Genomic DNA, 16,067 nt, shown 5'->3' on the forward strand with positions numbered 1-16,067 from the left:
AGTGTTGAGCCAGAGAGCGGGTGTCTCGTCTGCCACTGTCTGCACAGTCTGACACAGTCACGCCCAACAGTATGACACACAGCTCCTACCACTCCTGCTCAGCCACGATCACTTTGACCCCTGCCACCCACCTTGGGAGCGCGATTTCAAACAGGTTCCCCCCTTCAGTTTACCAAGTTGCCTAGCAACCAGCCAGTCATTGGTATGAAGCCCCACCCCCACTCACTTGACTTCACACCAAGCTCAGCAGTCCCATTGGCTCCCGCCTAGTCCCACCTCTCAACCCTGGTTTCAGGAACAATATGCCAGTCCCCACTGCTGCTGGACAAGGGAGCCCACTAATACCCCTCCCAATCGCCCTCTCCATCATTTGCCTCCCCAAACAGACACAAAGACTCTAGTATCATATAAAACATTTTTATATAAACTCACCTCCACCTCCCTTTGTCCCTCCCTGTCCCTTCTCACCCTGGTGATCATCAGGAATACTGGTGTCTGGGGCCCCCCCACACCACCAGAGCTGAAGCTGACATTCAAGGTGGACGTGACGCATAGAGAGCAGGGGAAGGTCCACCTCCTGCTCCCCCTCGTCTCCACTCTCTGTAGGCTCCGGAAACACACGCTGACCAGAAGCAGTGGCCAGCAGAGGCAGGCTAGGGTGCAGGCTGGAGGGAGAAATGGGCAGGGTCTGTCAACACCCTGAGAGAGGATGCATGCTCCCTCAGCAATCCACCTCCCTCTCCAACCCGAGCCCTAAGATCTGTGGAATTAACAGATGACCTCACTCCATTGGTGCAGTCCTTCTGGGGCAAAAAACTCAGCACTGGCTCCGGCTTCCTCTCATGCCCAGCCCCGATGGTGTCCCACACAGAGACAGCCCCACTAGTACTGCCGCTCACAAGGAACTGCCCAGTCCTGGGGGAGAGAGAAGAGGCTTGCTGGCATGGAGTCAGGAATTCCATGCCCAGCCCCTGGGGCAGGAATTTCTCATACCCAGGGGCTGGGATCTGGGCTACAGCTGGGCACCCCTGTGGGCACTTAGGCCCCGGGCAGGAAGGACCCACGGTCACTCACGGGTCCAGATCAAAGTAGATGCGCTGATTTGTGGTCACCTCACGACTTAGGGACCACAGTGGATGACCGGGCTGCCGGAGATCCCAGCATAGGAGCTCAGAATCCTGAAGACACAAAGTAAGGGCCTGGAATCCACCCCTCTCTACCCCTAACCCCCCAGACATCCCCACTTTCCTCAAGATTTACAGGCATTCCTTAAGCTTGGGTTGAGGTTTTTTCCCATGTCTAATCCCCAACGTGTCAAGACTACATCCCCACTCCTGCCTACTGCCCTTTGGGAGCTCAGGACATGACTCCTACCTTGCGGGCTCCTGAAAAGAAGCGATTGCCATCAGGGTGAAAGCAGAGGTGGGTGATGCCCCCTTTGTGGCCTCCCAGCAAGGCGAGAGGGGAGCCATCATCCCAGGCGTACAGACCCAGGGAACAGCCATAGGAGCCACAGGCATAGAGGGGCTGGGTTGGGCTGAAGGTGATGCAGGAGATGATGCCACTCTGGCCCTGCTTTTTTGCTAGAAAGGGAAGGAACAAAGTGGGTGAGGGGGCAATAGCACCTGACATTAACCAGGCTAATCAGAGGTACCCCTCTGTCTCTTGTCCCAGAGCCCATGCGCCAGGACTCAATGTCTCCCCTGCCCCATTTGTTACAAGCAAGATGAAGACTTCTGATATTCCCCAGATCCTTCTATCCCCCTAAAGGATCTAAATGCCCAAGACCTACTTTTTCCCTCTCAAATCTTTCCCAGAAGGAATGGAAAGCTGAAGGCTTTTAGGAAAATAGAATCAGATTCACCTACTATTTCCTAGAGATACTAAGATTTTGGAGACCAAAAGGTACACAGCTGACAAGGACTGGGCTTGGAGGAAACTAGCTCTTTACCCAGCAGGCTGGCCTCGGGAAAGTTCATCCCCTCCCTGAGTCTGTTTTCTCCTCTGCACACTAGGCACTACCTGCCTCCCAGGGCTGTACAGAGGACGATGTGACCCTCCCCCACATGTGGTCCCCTGGCTCACACAAGTCCCCTCTACACATGGCAGTGCCCTTTTCTTTCTTCCTCTCTTAAAAGCACAGATGCTTACCAAACGTGGCTCGGACCTCACAGTCACGGCCTGGGCGGGCTGTGGAAAAGACACGCACAGTCCGGTTGAAGCCACAGAAGAGCTGGGAGCCATCCGGGGAGAAGCAAAGCGAATGGGCTGCTGTCAGCTCATCCTGGAGGGAGGAAAGAGCTGAAAACAGGCCTCGCAAAGCCTTAGCTGTCCTGAAGGAAGGAAAGCTGGACCGGGATGAACCTGGGGCTGGGCAAGAGGTCCCTACCAGGTGGTTGTAGGCGCGAAAGGAAGCCCGAAGCTCTCCGGTGAATGCATCCCAGATGTGAATAGGGTTCTCCCGGCTGCTGCTGGCCACACTGAGAAAAACAAGGATACCGAGACATCGGTGCTGTCAAAGGAAGAGGAGGAAGCCAACTGACCAGCCCTCTCAGCTCACATCTGAAGGGCATACCAAGCTTTCCTCCTCCCAAAATCCCTAGGCAGCCCTGGACTCCCTCTCAGTAGAGGGTCCCCTTGAAACTGTTCGGGGTAGTAGGGGAGGCAGAGGCCATCACTTACTAGGAAGTATCTGGCTGGGATGAAGACATCAGAGAATACCAGCAGTAATCATAGATGGTGTCACCTTCCACCATCCGAAGGGCAGGGACCTGGACAGAGATGGAATGCCTAGGTCACCGGCAGGGAAAGGAGGCAGACTCGGATCTCCAGCAGTTTAATGGCAGAGGGAGATCATCTGTCAGCATTTAACCAGGCTGGAGAAGGCAGATGGGGTCGATATGAAGAACAGATTCTTGATCTCAACAGTCAAAGGTCAGCTCATACTTTAATGTCAGATTTGGGCCACCAAAAGTCATACATATTCATCCTTTTGCTTTTTAAACACTTAAGAAAAAATAAATAATATCCCAACCCAGAGACAAAGAACCAACCCATAATAAGCATGTCTACTAAGCACCTACTAGATGCCATTTGAGCCTTTAAAATAATTAAATAGTTCAGCCCTGGCTGGTGTGGCTCAGTGGATTGGGCACCAGCCTGAAAACCAAAGGGTTGATGGTTCGGTTCCCCACCAGGGTATGTGCCTAGGTTGCAGGCCAGGTTCCCGGTGGGGGGTGCATGGGAGGCAACCTCACATCAATGTTTCTCTCCCTCTCTTTTTCCCTCCCTTCCCCAATCTCTAGATAAATAAAATCTTTTAAAAAATTATTTAAAAAGAGTTCCTTCACATCAGTACGAAAAAGACAAAAACCTAATAGAAAAATGAATAAAAATTATGAAAAGGTATACTTAAATTGCTAATAAACACAGATGTCTGAAAAAAAGTCTAACCTCAGTAATAATAAAAGAAATGCAAATGTATACCACTTCGTAGCCTTCAAATTGAGAAGAATTTAAGTCTGGCAGCACCAACAGGGTGCACAGCAACAGGTGCTCTCATGCTGTTGGTGGAAGAGTGGAAAAAATGTGACATGATCTAGCAGAGCCGGCAAAGTGCATACCATAGCGGCCCGTTATTTTCCTCTTTAGCAGAGACTACAGAGAAACCCTCCTGCATGTACACCAGAATGTTAAAAAGCACACTAGCTAAACAATGGAAAGACATCGGTGACTGCCAATAGGAAACGATAGATGAGTGGAGTAAGCAGCGAAAATACATGAATTAGAGCTAAATGTGTCACCATGGTTAACTCTCACAGTCACAAACAGGTGCATACAGAGTGATACCATTAATATTAAGTTTGAAGGTATGTAAGTCAATGCTGTACATTGTTTTTTCTTTGTGTAAATATATTCCTAAAGAAATTCATAAGAATGGTAAATTCACGATCGTGTTTACCTCTGAGGGAAAGTTTTGTTGGGAAGAAGTTTTAACTGATCGGCTGCCTCATATACACCCTGACCAGGAACTGAACCGACAACCCAGGCACGTGCCCCGACCAGGGATCAAACCAGCAACCCTTCACCTTGCAGGACGACACCCAACCAACTGAGCCACACCAGCCAGGGCTTGAAGGAAATCTTTAAATCATCTGGATACCAGTCCTTTGTCAGTTATTTATTTGCTGAACCTGGGGTGATGCCATCCGATCATAACTTCAGTTTCTACTTCTCTACTCTGAACCCCTATATTCAACTGCCTGGTGTAAAGCTCCATTTGGATATCCCACAGGTACCTCAAACTCAACTTGTCCTTAAGGGCCCATCATCTGCCACCTTCAAACCTACTGCTCCTCCTGGAATCCACAGCCAATTTTTAAGCCTGAAATCTGAGCACCAGCCTTGATGACAACACCTCCTCCTCCCCATTCCTTTCCCATGCCAGTCCAACTCACTCTCATATCTTGCCAATTCTACTTCTTGGGGTTCTCTTGAAGCTGTCTAATACCCTTCATTCCACATGAAGCCACTGCCTTCTTGCTAGCATTTCTCTACAACGCTGTATGTTCTCCAGGCTTGTCTGCACCCCTACACTCCAATCTGCCCACCCCTCATTCTCTACACTACAGCCACATGAAGGCCCTAGAGACCTTGTTAAATTGGAATTCTGTACAATGTCACCTTCTTAAAATGTTTCAGAACTCCATATAACCCTCAGTATAAAACCCAATCTCTTTACAAAGCCTTCCCTCACCAGGAGTCTACCCACTACTCACCACTCATGGCTCAACTCTGTACTCACTCCTTTAAGATCTCTACATCCTACCATTTTGGCTCTCTGTTCTCAGAAGGTGCCACCTCACCATACTCTCAACTGGTAGGCTTTACACATACTATGTCTAAGTCTGTAATATTTTTCTTCCACCTCTGCCACCAACCTCTCCTGGTTGAATCCTAATTATCCTTCGAGTCTCTTAGATGCTTCTTCCACAGGGAAGCCTTCCCCTACACCCTCAAGCTGAGCAAGGTGCCCTGTTCCATGTTCCTATAAGCCCTCTCTGCTCCTCACTCTGCATCATACTTATCTGAGAAGGCAGGAATCACATCTGTCTTGTTCACACTGTTTCTCCAACACCTAGTATTTTAAATAATGTCTTAATGAGCAAATGGAGACAGGAGACTGTTCCCAGTAACACCAGGCCCAAAATAATAGGACCCTGAATTAAAGAGGCAGTGGAGTAGAGATAAGTGGATGGATTAGAAAGATTAGGCAGATCTGATGGGATTTGGTCACTAACTGGATGTGGGGGATTAGGGAAAACATTAAAGGATGAGACCCTGGCTTCGGGTTTGAATACCTGAGGTCACCAACACAGTGGAAGGACCTGGGGCTCACAGGAGGACTATGAGGTGCCAACATCCTTAATGAGTGGAAGAAGCAGACAGCGTAAGCCTCAAAGGAAAAGTTTTTACAAAGAGAAAGAACAATTGTCTGGATACAGCATTTGGGTATGAGGGCTCCCCTCTCCCCACAATGAAATATATAGGGCACATGGGATGTACAGTCTTCTCTGGAAAAAGCAAATAGAAAGTAAAAGCCTCCGGCAAGAGCCACGGGGAGGGAAAGTCCTCAGAGAAGAGACCAGGGAGTTAGGAACAGGAGTCCGACAAATGATAGAGAAGGGAGAAGAGTTATTGGGAAACTATGTTGGGAAGAAGCAGCTACAGGTATATAGATTTATTAGCAATTTAAGTACACCTTTTCATAATTTTTTTGTTCACTTTTTGTTCATTTTTCTGTTAGGCTTTTGTCTTTTTCTTACTGATGTGAAAGAACTCTCTTTTTTAATAATTTTTTAAAAGATTTTATTTATCTAGAGAGAAGGGAAGAGAGGGAGAAAAACAATGATGTGAGAAACACTGATTGACCGCCCCTCAGATGCACCCTGACCAGGAACTACACCGGCAACGCAGCCACGTGCCCCAACCAGGGATCGAACCAAAAAATGCCCTCCAACTTCCCTACCTGTATAAACTTTGTCCATTTCGAAATACTAAACCTTAAAACTAAAAATATTCAATGAGTAAGGTTGGGTTAGAACTAAAACACTCACAATGCTAACAACACTTTTAAAAAACCCACAAAAACTATGAAAACAAATGGAGTATCTGCATCACAAGACACACAGGACAGCTCTGGCCAGGTAGCTCAGTCAATGCGAGCAGCGTCCGGATATGCCAGGGTTGCGAGTTTACTCCCCAGTCAGGGAACATATTTCAACCAACCAGTGAGTGGAACAACAAATCGATGTTTTTCTCTCTTCTTTTCTCTCTCTAAAATCCACTTGGAAAACACACACACACACAGGCCAGCATTATCCTAATTCCAAAACCAGATAAAGACACTACAAAGAAAGAAAATTATGGCCAATATCTCTGATGAACACAGATACTAAAATCCTCACCAAAATATTAGCAAACCGAATGCATCGAGAAGATCATACACCATGATCAAGTGGGATTTATTCCGGGAATGCAAGGCTGGTACCACATTCACGAATCAATTAATGTGATTCACCACATAAACAAAATGAAGGATAAAAACCACATGAGCATATCAATAGATGCAGAAAAAGCTTTTGCTAAAATCCAACAACTACTTATGATAAAAACTCTCAGCAAAGTGGGAATAAAGGGATCATACCTAAACATAATAAAGGCCATATATGACAAACCCACCGCCAGCATCATATTCAATGGGCAAAAACTGTAAGCAGTCCCCTTAAGATCGAGGAAAAAAACCACACACACAAAACAAATATTGGTACTATATGACCCAGGGTATTTCTTTTCTTTTATTATAATTTTTTAATTTTTTCTTTAATTGCATTTTTTTCCATTACCATTTATCCCCCCTTCTACCCTCTTCCTCCTCCTTGATCCAGGCTATTTCTTACTCATAAAATTTCTCTTATAAAAACAATCTCCATCATCCCTGGCTGCTATGGCTCAATGGATTGAGTGCTGGCCTGCGAACCAAAGGGTCGTCACTTCGATTCCCAGTCAGGGCAGAGGCCTGGGTTGTGGGCCAGGTCCCCAGCTGGGGGTGCATGAGAGGCAACCACACATTGATGTTTCTCTCCCTCTTACTCCCTCTCCTTCCCTCTCTCTAAAAAGAAATCAATAAAGTCTTTTTAAAAATTTTTAGAAAAAAAAAGAATCTCCATCAAAACACATGAAGATCTTCACTGAATAATTTATATATAAATATCTTGGAAACAACCCAAATATCCAAAACAGGGGAATAGGTAAGAAAACTATCTATCATAGGCACTCACTATCACACACCATTAAGACTGCAGCACCATGAAAAACATTTAGGATATACCTATTAAATAGAAAAAAGCAGTATACAAACCATTTACTATAGGATTACAGCCACATAAAAAGCTTCAGTACTTGTACAGAACTTGGAAAAAAATGCAGAAAATTTAAAGGGCTGAATTTTGTGGAGTGGTCAATGATGACATTTTCCCTTTTTAACATTCCCATTTTTTTTAAATGAGTTTGCACAATAAATTCTCAGTCTCCCATGTATTTAGGGTCTCATCTAACTGTCCGTGCTCTTGAATTTTTTCAGGATGGCTGCACCACGGCCTCCTGGCCCTGAGACACCTCTGGTTTCTGATCCAGGAACCAGGGCTTGAAGTGTTTTTCACTTGGCACTGAGAATTCAAACGTCTGCAGACTCCAGTCTTACAGAGCTGCATATGGGGGTCAGCATTCAGGACCACCGCGGGAGATGGCATCCTTCTTAAGGAAGCCGTCAAGACTTTCTTTAATTCTCACCTCAATGACAGGAGGTGAGTGTCAACTGTGCTCCCCACTGTAATCTCCAAATCTTTTCCCTTCTCCAAACTCTAGCTTCTCTGCAGTCTTGCCATCAGTCTAGTTCCCCACTTTTTGTCACCTACCTCATTCATTGAGACTTTATCTCCTGGTCCACTGTCTCACTCCCCACAGGTACTCCTGGTTATTCTTGGTGACTTACACTTCCACTGGGCCTTTGAACTTACTATTTTCTCTGCCCACCACATTCTTCCCCAAAATATCAGCTTGGTTCACTCTCTTCCTTCCTTCAGGTCTCTGCTCAAATGTCACCTAAATCGTGGGGTCTTTCCCGACCACCTTTTTAAAATTGTAATTCATTCTCTCAATCCTCTCCCTGCTTTATTTTTCTCCATGGCACTTATCAGATACACACACACACACACACACACACATGTGTATATATATACACATATGTGTGCATATATATATCTGATAAGTGCCATGAAGAAGTGCCATCTATATATTATATTATATATATACACACCTGGACATTATCCTTGATTGCTTCTTTTTCTGTACCTCCACATTCAATTGCCCTCAAAGTCCTACAAAATAGGACTTAAATCCCTCCACACCCCTCCATCCCTATGGACACCACCCTAGCCCAAGTGTGTGTGTGTGTGTGCGCGTGCGCATTTTCCACTTTTTTAAAAAAGTGCCTCTTTCCCACATTAGAATATAAGCTTCACGAAGATGGGGACTTTTGTTGTTTTTGTTAATTAGTCAATCCCCAGCACTAAAACAGAGTCTGGCGCATAAAATGTACTAAAAAAGAAATACTGAATGACTGACTCAATGAAAGAATGATGCATCTGTCCAACACCATGGCCTTTCCCATTGCTTAACCTTTTTAGCGCCCACAGCCATGGCCTTCACTCCACAGCAGCCACTCACCATAACTGAGTCCTGGGCCTTGTCACCACCACAATCTCTGATGACCATCTCCAGTCCATCCCGTTCACTTGGTCTGCCATTTCTACCACCACAATTCCCATATTCAGCTTCATCAAAACTCTATTTCCAATCCATTCCTTACCCACCTCACATTCTAGACAACCACTACACGCGTACTCCTGCAGCCACTCAAGACACGCCAACCAGACCGTCCTCCGTGTTAGCACTCAACCAGTATCAGTGACTACTACGGCTCACTGAGTAATTAATTAGCACATGTCAGGCACTGTTTGAAAAACTTTACATTAATTCTCACAACTGTGGGAGGTAGGTCACCATTCCCCATTTTTGTTATCATTCCCATTTTCCAGAGAAACTACAGTCGGTTAACCTATTAGGGAAAAATGTATAACCATGCTAGCTGGGTGGACTTTAAATGGTTGGCAAAAAATTTCTAGCGCGCACATCAATCACATTTCTTGGTGGTTTTGACCTTCTCCAGGACCGATCCTTCACACTGTCTGCTCTCTCACCACAGACCCTCTTCCTTCAGTTGATAATCTCCCCTTACGCTTCACTGAAAAGCCGACAGACAGCGGCACCAAAATCTTCCAACCACCAAGCAGGTGCCTCTAAACGCATCTTCTGCCTTTCTTTCTACCACAAGGAAGGATCCTGCACTTGTCAAAGTCCCCGAGTGTGCTCTAGAGACTGTCTTCACCCACCTGCTCAGTAGCTTTGTTAACCGTCTCTGCTAGAACATCAACTCCTGTCTACTGGAGTTCTCCCTGACAACACAGGGGCACCCCATCAGCCCTTCTCTGGACCCACATTCACGCTGGTCACCATTCCATTTCTCAGTTTCCTGTCACAAGAAAACTCTTCCAAGGAATTGTCTATATCTCCTCTTATACCCACTCCAATTGGCTTCTGCCTCCATCACTCCTCGGAAAGTGCCAATGTCAAGTTCGCTAATGTCTTCTTGGGTTATTCTCTTAATTTGCCTCACTCTCAACAGCAACAGACATGACTCTTTGCCTCCACTGTTGTAATTTCTCCTGCGCTCCACTTCCACGAGCTAGAACACTCAGGGCACTGCTTGAGCCTTCTCCTTCTACATCTCCACTCTCTGCTGAGGCGGAATCCATGCTCAAGACACAAGATACTTACCTACATGCTCTACCACTTTTCAAAGTATATCCCCAGCCCTGATTTCTTCCCTTAATTTTACATCTCACATTTAATGTATCTAAAAACCCTTGACTTGTCCCAGTACCTTTTACATCCCTGTTTCCTCCTAAGTAAATCATACACCATCCACCTAGCTGCAAAAACCTGGACATGAGCCTTGATTGCTTCCTTCCCTGCACCTTCACATCCAATTGACCTCCAAGTCCTACAAAATATACTTCGAACCCATCCACGTCTCTCCATCTCTCCTGACACCGCCCCAGCCCAAGCCACCATCATTTCTTGCCTGGACTATGAAAAATGCATCCTAATGAGTCTTCCTGATTTCGCCATTGCCTACCCAAAATCTGTTCTCTAAACTTCAGACATCATCTCACTCTTATATTTTAAAACTCTCCCATGGCTTCTCAAATAAACTCCAAATGACCTACTCTCAAGATCTGAAACAATGTGGCTACTAGCCATCTCTCCAGCCCCAGCACACTTCCCCCCTCACTGGCCTCAGCCCAGTCACATTGGCCTTCTTTCTTTCTTCTTCTTATTGAATTTACTGCAGTGACGCTGGTTAACAAAATTATACAGGTCTCAGGTGCACAACACATCATCTGTACACAATTCCACAACACATCATCTGTACACTGTATTGGGTATTCACCACCCAAGTCAAGTCTCCTCCTTTCTGTTCCTTGAACACACACAGCTCCTTCAACACACATAGCTCCTTCCCAGGTCTTCGGAAGAGCACTGACTCTCCGCGGAATGCTCTTTCCACGTTCTTCACATGACTGATCTCACAATCCTTCAGGTCTCGGCTTAAATGTCTCATTTACAGAGGGCCCCACCCTGACCCTTTTATATAAATCATATCCTCTCCTTAGTCTCTCTTCATTGTTTATTTCCTTCACAGAATTTATCATAATCTGTAATGAACTTGATTATTTATTGGTTTACATGTTTGTTGTCAATCTCCCAAACAAGAAAGTAAACCAGCTCATCTGTCTCATTCATCACTATCCTACCACCAAACAGTAACTGACACACTGGTAATTGTTCAATAAACATCTGTAGGCGCCACTCTCCCTCCTCTCCATTCACCCACATCTTTCTTCTCTCTCAGGTATGCATCTCCTAAACTCTAAGGGTCCCCAGGAGACGTGCAACCAGGGGAGCAATGGGCAGCAGCAGCTCCTCCGGGGCAGCTCATCACCCCTGAACCTGTCTGCAAGGCCCCTCCCCTTTTTAACTGATTCATAAAGAGAGAAGAAGGGGAAGAGAGAGAGAAACATCAATTTGTTGTTCCACTTATTTATGCATTCAATGGCATATGTGCCCTGCCCAAGGATCAAACCCGCAACCCTGGCATATCCAGATGCCACCCTAACCTACTGAACTACCAGGCCAGGGCCCAAGGCCCCTTGTCTATGACTTTCCAGTGAGCCAAAGCAGCCCCGCCTAGGCTCTCTCCTGTTGCTTCTTCTATCTTAAGACCTTCCTTGTTTCATTGTCACCAACTTTAATAAATGTCCTCTCAAAATTAAAAAAAAACCCTGTAAGTCAACTAAGTACTGTCATGAGAAATACATTATTCTTTTATGGAAAACACATATTCCTGACTAGAAGGGACAAACATCTCTCTATTGTATTGGGGTTTTTTTTAGTTTTTAACTTTTTACACTTTTATTAATTTTTAGAGAAAATGTAAGAGAAACACATTGATCAGCTGCCCCTTGCACGTGTCCCAACTGGGGACCAAACAGGCAACCAAGGAACGTGCCCTGCCCAGGAATTGAACACGTGACCTTTCACTTTGTGGGAGGGTCCCTTGCACTTTCTGGGAGGGTGCCCAACCAACTGTGCCACACAGGTCGGGGCAGAACAAACACCTCTTTAAATGATTTCAGAATTCAGGCTAGAAAATGCTACCTATAGAAATTCGTGATAAAGAAAATGGAGTGTCCGCCCTGGCCAGTGTGGTTCAGTGGATTGAGCAGGGCCTGGGGGGGGGGCTGGTTTGATTCCTGTTTGGGGCACATGCCTGGGTTCTGGACCAGGTCTCCTGTTGGAAGGCGAGAAGCAACCAATCAATGTTTCTCTCCCTCTCCCTTCCTTCCTCTCTCTCTAAAAATAGATAAATAAAATCTTTGGGGAAAAAAGAAGAAAATGTTCAGTGTCTGATGAAGGATGAAGGGACTGATTTAGCCCTTACCCTTACCATTTCTGCATATTCCAGCTGCTCCCCTTCATTGTACAGCTCTGGGGGCAGGTTATAAATCCGCAAGATATTATCAGCACTATTGGTCAAGATGCAGGAACCATCGGGGGCCCTAGGAGTAAGCAAGAGTTAGAAAGCTGGGCAGACCTACATTTTCCAAGTATTAGGACTAGAGCTAAGCCTATCTCTGGGGTTGCTAAGCCCCCCAAGACCTTGAAGGGAGTCGAAGACACTATCCTAGGTGAAACTGAAGTACAGCCCAGGAGGGATTCTTACTCTTACTCCCACATAATTGCGGTATTTTAAAGTGAAAACCTCGGTGTGTTTATCTCTCTGCCCTATTTTCCTTACCACTTACAGCCTTTCAAGAAGTTCTCGGGCTGGGTGCTGAACTCTGACCAGGAGCCACTGAGAAACTGAGGTAGCTGGGAGAAGCTGTAGTTCCAAGTGCTGCAAGGAAGATGGGGGGACAACAAACCTGAGTCGCCAAAGCAAAGAGGAAATAAGCTGGACAATAAGGACTAATGACTGAAGGATAAGATATATCTCATACTTCCATCCATCTCACACTTCCAATCTCCTCGGATTCCTGAGTCAACTACCATCACCACTTACTTCCAATCTCCTCGGATTCCTGAGTCAACTACCATCACCACTTACGTGGAATCCTCATCCTCAAGAAGAGGTTCCGCAGACACACCTTCCATGGTTTCTCCAGGCCCCAATTCTGCCCTGTTCGTTTCCTCTGCAAGAAGGCTCACATTTTCAGAAAGTTCTTGCTCCTCGATTCGAGAGCTCAACTGACTAGGAGTTCCAAACCCTCTTTCCAGGGAAGTGGAGAGAGAAGCTGGGTCCCCCTCCCCCAGCTCTTGGGACACAGCTGAGCTAGCCATGGGGTCTGGGAACACACGGGGCGGATCTTCCCCATCGGATGGCAGTGGCATCAGCTCTGGGTCCGTAATTTCATCCACCTGGGAAGCCTGAGGAGAAAGACGGGCTGAAGTTGGGGCCTGGTCTGAAGACAAGCAGTCGGGAGCCGACGGTGGCGCCTCCGGCATCTTCATACTGCAGAGTAAGAGCGGCAAGCATTGGCCTCGGCCAGGCAACCTTCTTCCCACTGGCTACGAGCTATCTGCTTGGCCCGAGGAGCAGTCGAGACAGCTTCACAGTTCGCAAGGATCCGGGAAGCCGACTGAAGAAACCCACTTGTACCTTCCTTCTTCTTCCGGAAGAAGGCAGAAGACCCCGGAAGGCGAAACTAACTAGGGGGACACCAGTGTTAGAAGCACTGCGAACCTTAGCTCTATTGGTCTCTACGTGCCACTTGTTCTCGCGGGATTTGGGCCCACCTTTCGATTGGACCCCGCATCTCAGATCAGATTTCGCGGGCGACCCAAGGGAGGGGCAGAACAGGGACGTAACAAATCACGGTTCACCGTTCTGCAAGCGTGGGACATTCAGTGGCTACTGGGAATTTTAATCTGAAAGATCGTTCCTGGACAAGAAGTGCCTGAGCTTCTGCGGTTATTTTTAAAGCACCTGCTCACCACTTCACCTGAAGAGGGCGCTAGCGCCATGTTGTATTTGACAGATTGTGAACTTTTGCTTCTTCTCCAAGTTCTTCACACTTCCCGTCTCTTCACTTATTCAATAAATATTTATTACCAAGGTCTTCCCAGTGCTGTACTAGGCACTGGAAGATACAATACTGAATAAGATAGGAGGCTAAGGCTTTCGTTGCTGTGTATTCAAGGCAGGGAACAAATCTTTTCAGATAGTAATAAGGCTTGTGAAGATAAAACACGATGTGATATGGGGGCGGGGGTTTTATAAGGAGGCAAAGGGGGTTTGGGGGACATCTGTAATGCTGTCAACAATAAACAATAAAATAAAAATTAAAAATTAAATTACCCCATTTAGAAAGAAGAAAAAAAAGATGGTGTCTCGGCTGGTGTGACTCAGTGAATTGAGCGCCGGCCTGCCAATATGCAGGACTGGTTGGATTTCCAGTCGGGGCACATCCTTGGGTTGCAGGCCAGGTCCCCAGTTGGGCGTGAGAGAGGCAACCGATGGACGTTTCTCTCGCACATCGATGTTTCTCTCCCTGTCTTCTTCCCTGCCTTCCCCTCTAAGAATAAATAAATAAAATCCTTTAAAAAAAATACGGTGTGATATAGAATATTGAGGGAAATACATTAGATCGGATCTTAAGACCTTCCTAAAAGCTGAGAAGAAACTATCCAGCTATCTGGGAGAGGAGTCTACCAGGCAGAGGGAAAGGCAAGTATAAGGGCTTTTTCTTCGTTTCACCTTCATATTTGACACAGTGGCAGGAGTCCAGGAGTCTTCCAAAATGGTTTCCACCAATTCTATATTCACGACTTTGGCTTATCTAACTTCCCCATCCCAACATGTCGGAAACTACAGCACCAATAAGGTCAGGGGGGGAATTCTGACTTTCTCAGCACCCTTTTCTCCCACTTTCCTTCCCCTTTGCCTCCGCCCTCCCGCAAATTACTTGCCCTTACTTGTCATGGCCACTGTCCAGCTTTGTGCCAGGAGTCTCGCGGGGGTTGCTGGGATTGGGATTTCCCCCTCCCATGTGCTCGGACTGGCGCTAAAAGTTTAGAGCTCAAAAGTCAGTAGCCACGGTCCTGAACGCAGGTGTCCTTTCAGCCTCCGGGATCACCTGGTATCCGGTTTCGTAGCGTAGTTCCCAGGGCGGTGATACGCTCCCCTGGGGTTCAGGTAAGCTATTGACTGAGCGTGGTGATTCCTCTCAGTCATGAGCTCTCGGTTCTGTGTATTTTCAGCTAGGGAGAATCGTAGGAGCTGGAGATTGGGCGCTGGGGACTTGGCGATTGGGGAAGGGGGTGCAGATAAAAGCTTGGCTGCAGTGTTGGGAGGCCTGAGTGTAGTTAACGGGATTTTAAGAACAGCCGAACACAAACCTGAACACCTGGGCGGGGAAGTAGAACTTTGGGGAAATTCCTGGTGGCCTAGGGGTTCTCCCTACCTACTACGCATTCCCATTCCCATTCCCATCCCAGTGCCGGCTGCAGGGAATCCTGAAATAAGATGCACAAAGCATCAGGGTCTGAGACTTTAGGATCTCGGAACTCAGGGCTCTAGACTTTAAAGCACAAAGCATTCTGGTAGAATCTCGGGCTACATTCTGATATTACTTGGGGTGATCTGGGAGCCCATACTGTTGAGCGAGGTCCCATGACTTCCGGACCTTTGTCTTTCCTGGAATAAATTATCAACCAGCCCCCGGCTCCGCTAGATGGAGAAAATCCAATTAAATACCGTCGTCGTGGTAGTGGGAAGTGCTAAACGAAAGGTTCACCCGCGAAACCAGGGGTTATCCTGGTCTGAGAGCCCCGGAAGCCCTGTTATTGTTTGGCTCTATATTCACATTTCTGCCACTTGCAGAACCATTTCCGGTTTCTTTCTTCGGAGCAGCTCATTTCATTTACTTGATGAGAGGGAAGGAGGAAGAGGAAATATCTTTCAGACTGATTCCAATTACTTGCGGGAGAAGGCTGATAACCCCCTCCCCTACTTCTTGTTTTCTTCCTGGAGTGCTTAACTGCGGCTTTGGAAAGGAAGGGAAAGTATTTGTTTTGATGGAAACTTCAGTCCCTCCCCCTTTCGAATGGTGTGCTCCAACCCGAGGGACTCCAATCTAGGCGGACGCTACCATTGCGTGGGGACTTTTTTTTTTTTTTTGAAGTGTGCACAGGTGGGCAAACCCTGGGCATTTTCGCGAATGGGTACGTTTGAGAATTAACAATGAAAGAGTGTAACAACGGGTCATTTGTGACGGAGAAACAACTCTCGTATCCGGTTTTGGATTAAGCCATTTCAACTTCGG

At 46.7% G+C, this 16,067-nt stretch overlaps 1 protein-coding gene across 2 annotated transcripts; it reads right to left on the reverse strand.

Moving 5' to 3' along the window:
* Window positions 1-392: 392 nt before the first annotated feature.
* Window positions 393-13,509, reverse strand: WRAP53 (WD repeat containing antisense to TP53). 2 transcript variants are annotated; one of them, XM_024565122.3, is made up of 10 exons: window positions 12,851-13,508; window positions 12,542-12,640; window positions 12,191-12,302; window positions 2,683-2,771; window positions 2,390-2,480; window positions 2,152-2,284; window positions 1,375-1,583; window positions 1,075-1,178; window positions 781-915; window positions 393-665 (listed from the first exon to the last, which is right to left on the reverse strand). In XM_024565122.3, the coding sequence occupies exons 1-10, from the start codon at window positions 13,252-13,254 to the stop codon at window positions 419-421; spliced, it is 1,623 nt and encodes a 540-aa protein (XP_024420890.2). In that variant the 5' UTR covers window positions 13,255-13,508; the 3' UTR covers window positions 393-418. The 2 variants fall into 2 exon arrangements, with proteins under 2 accessions (XP_024420890.2, XP_024420891.2); XM_024565123.4 differs by having other exon boundaries at window positions 508-665; window positions 786-915; window positions 12,851-13,509.
* Between the last annotated feature and the right edge of the window lie 2,558 nt (window positions 13,510-16,067).

Source organism: Desmodus rotundus, chromosome 9 (genome assembly GCF_022682495.2).
Source record: "Desmodus rotundus isolate HL8 chromosome 9, HLdesRot8A.1, whole genome shotgun sequence".
Taxonomy (NCBI): domain Eukaryota; kingdom Metazoa; phylum Chordata; class Mammalia; order Chiroptera; family Phyllostomidae; genus Desmodus; species Desmodus rotundus.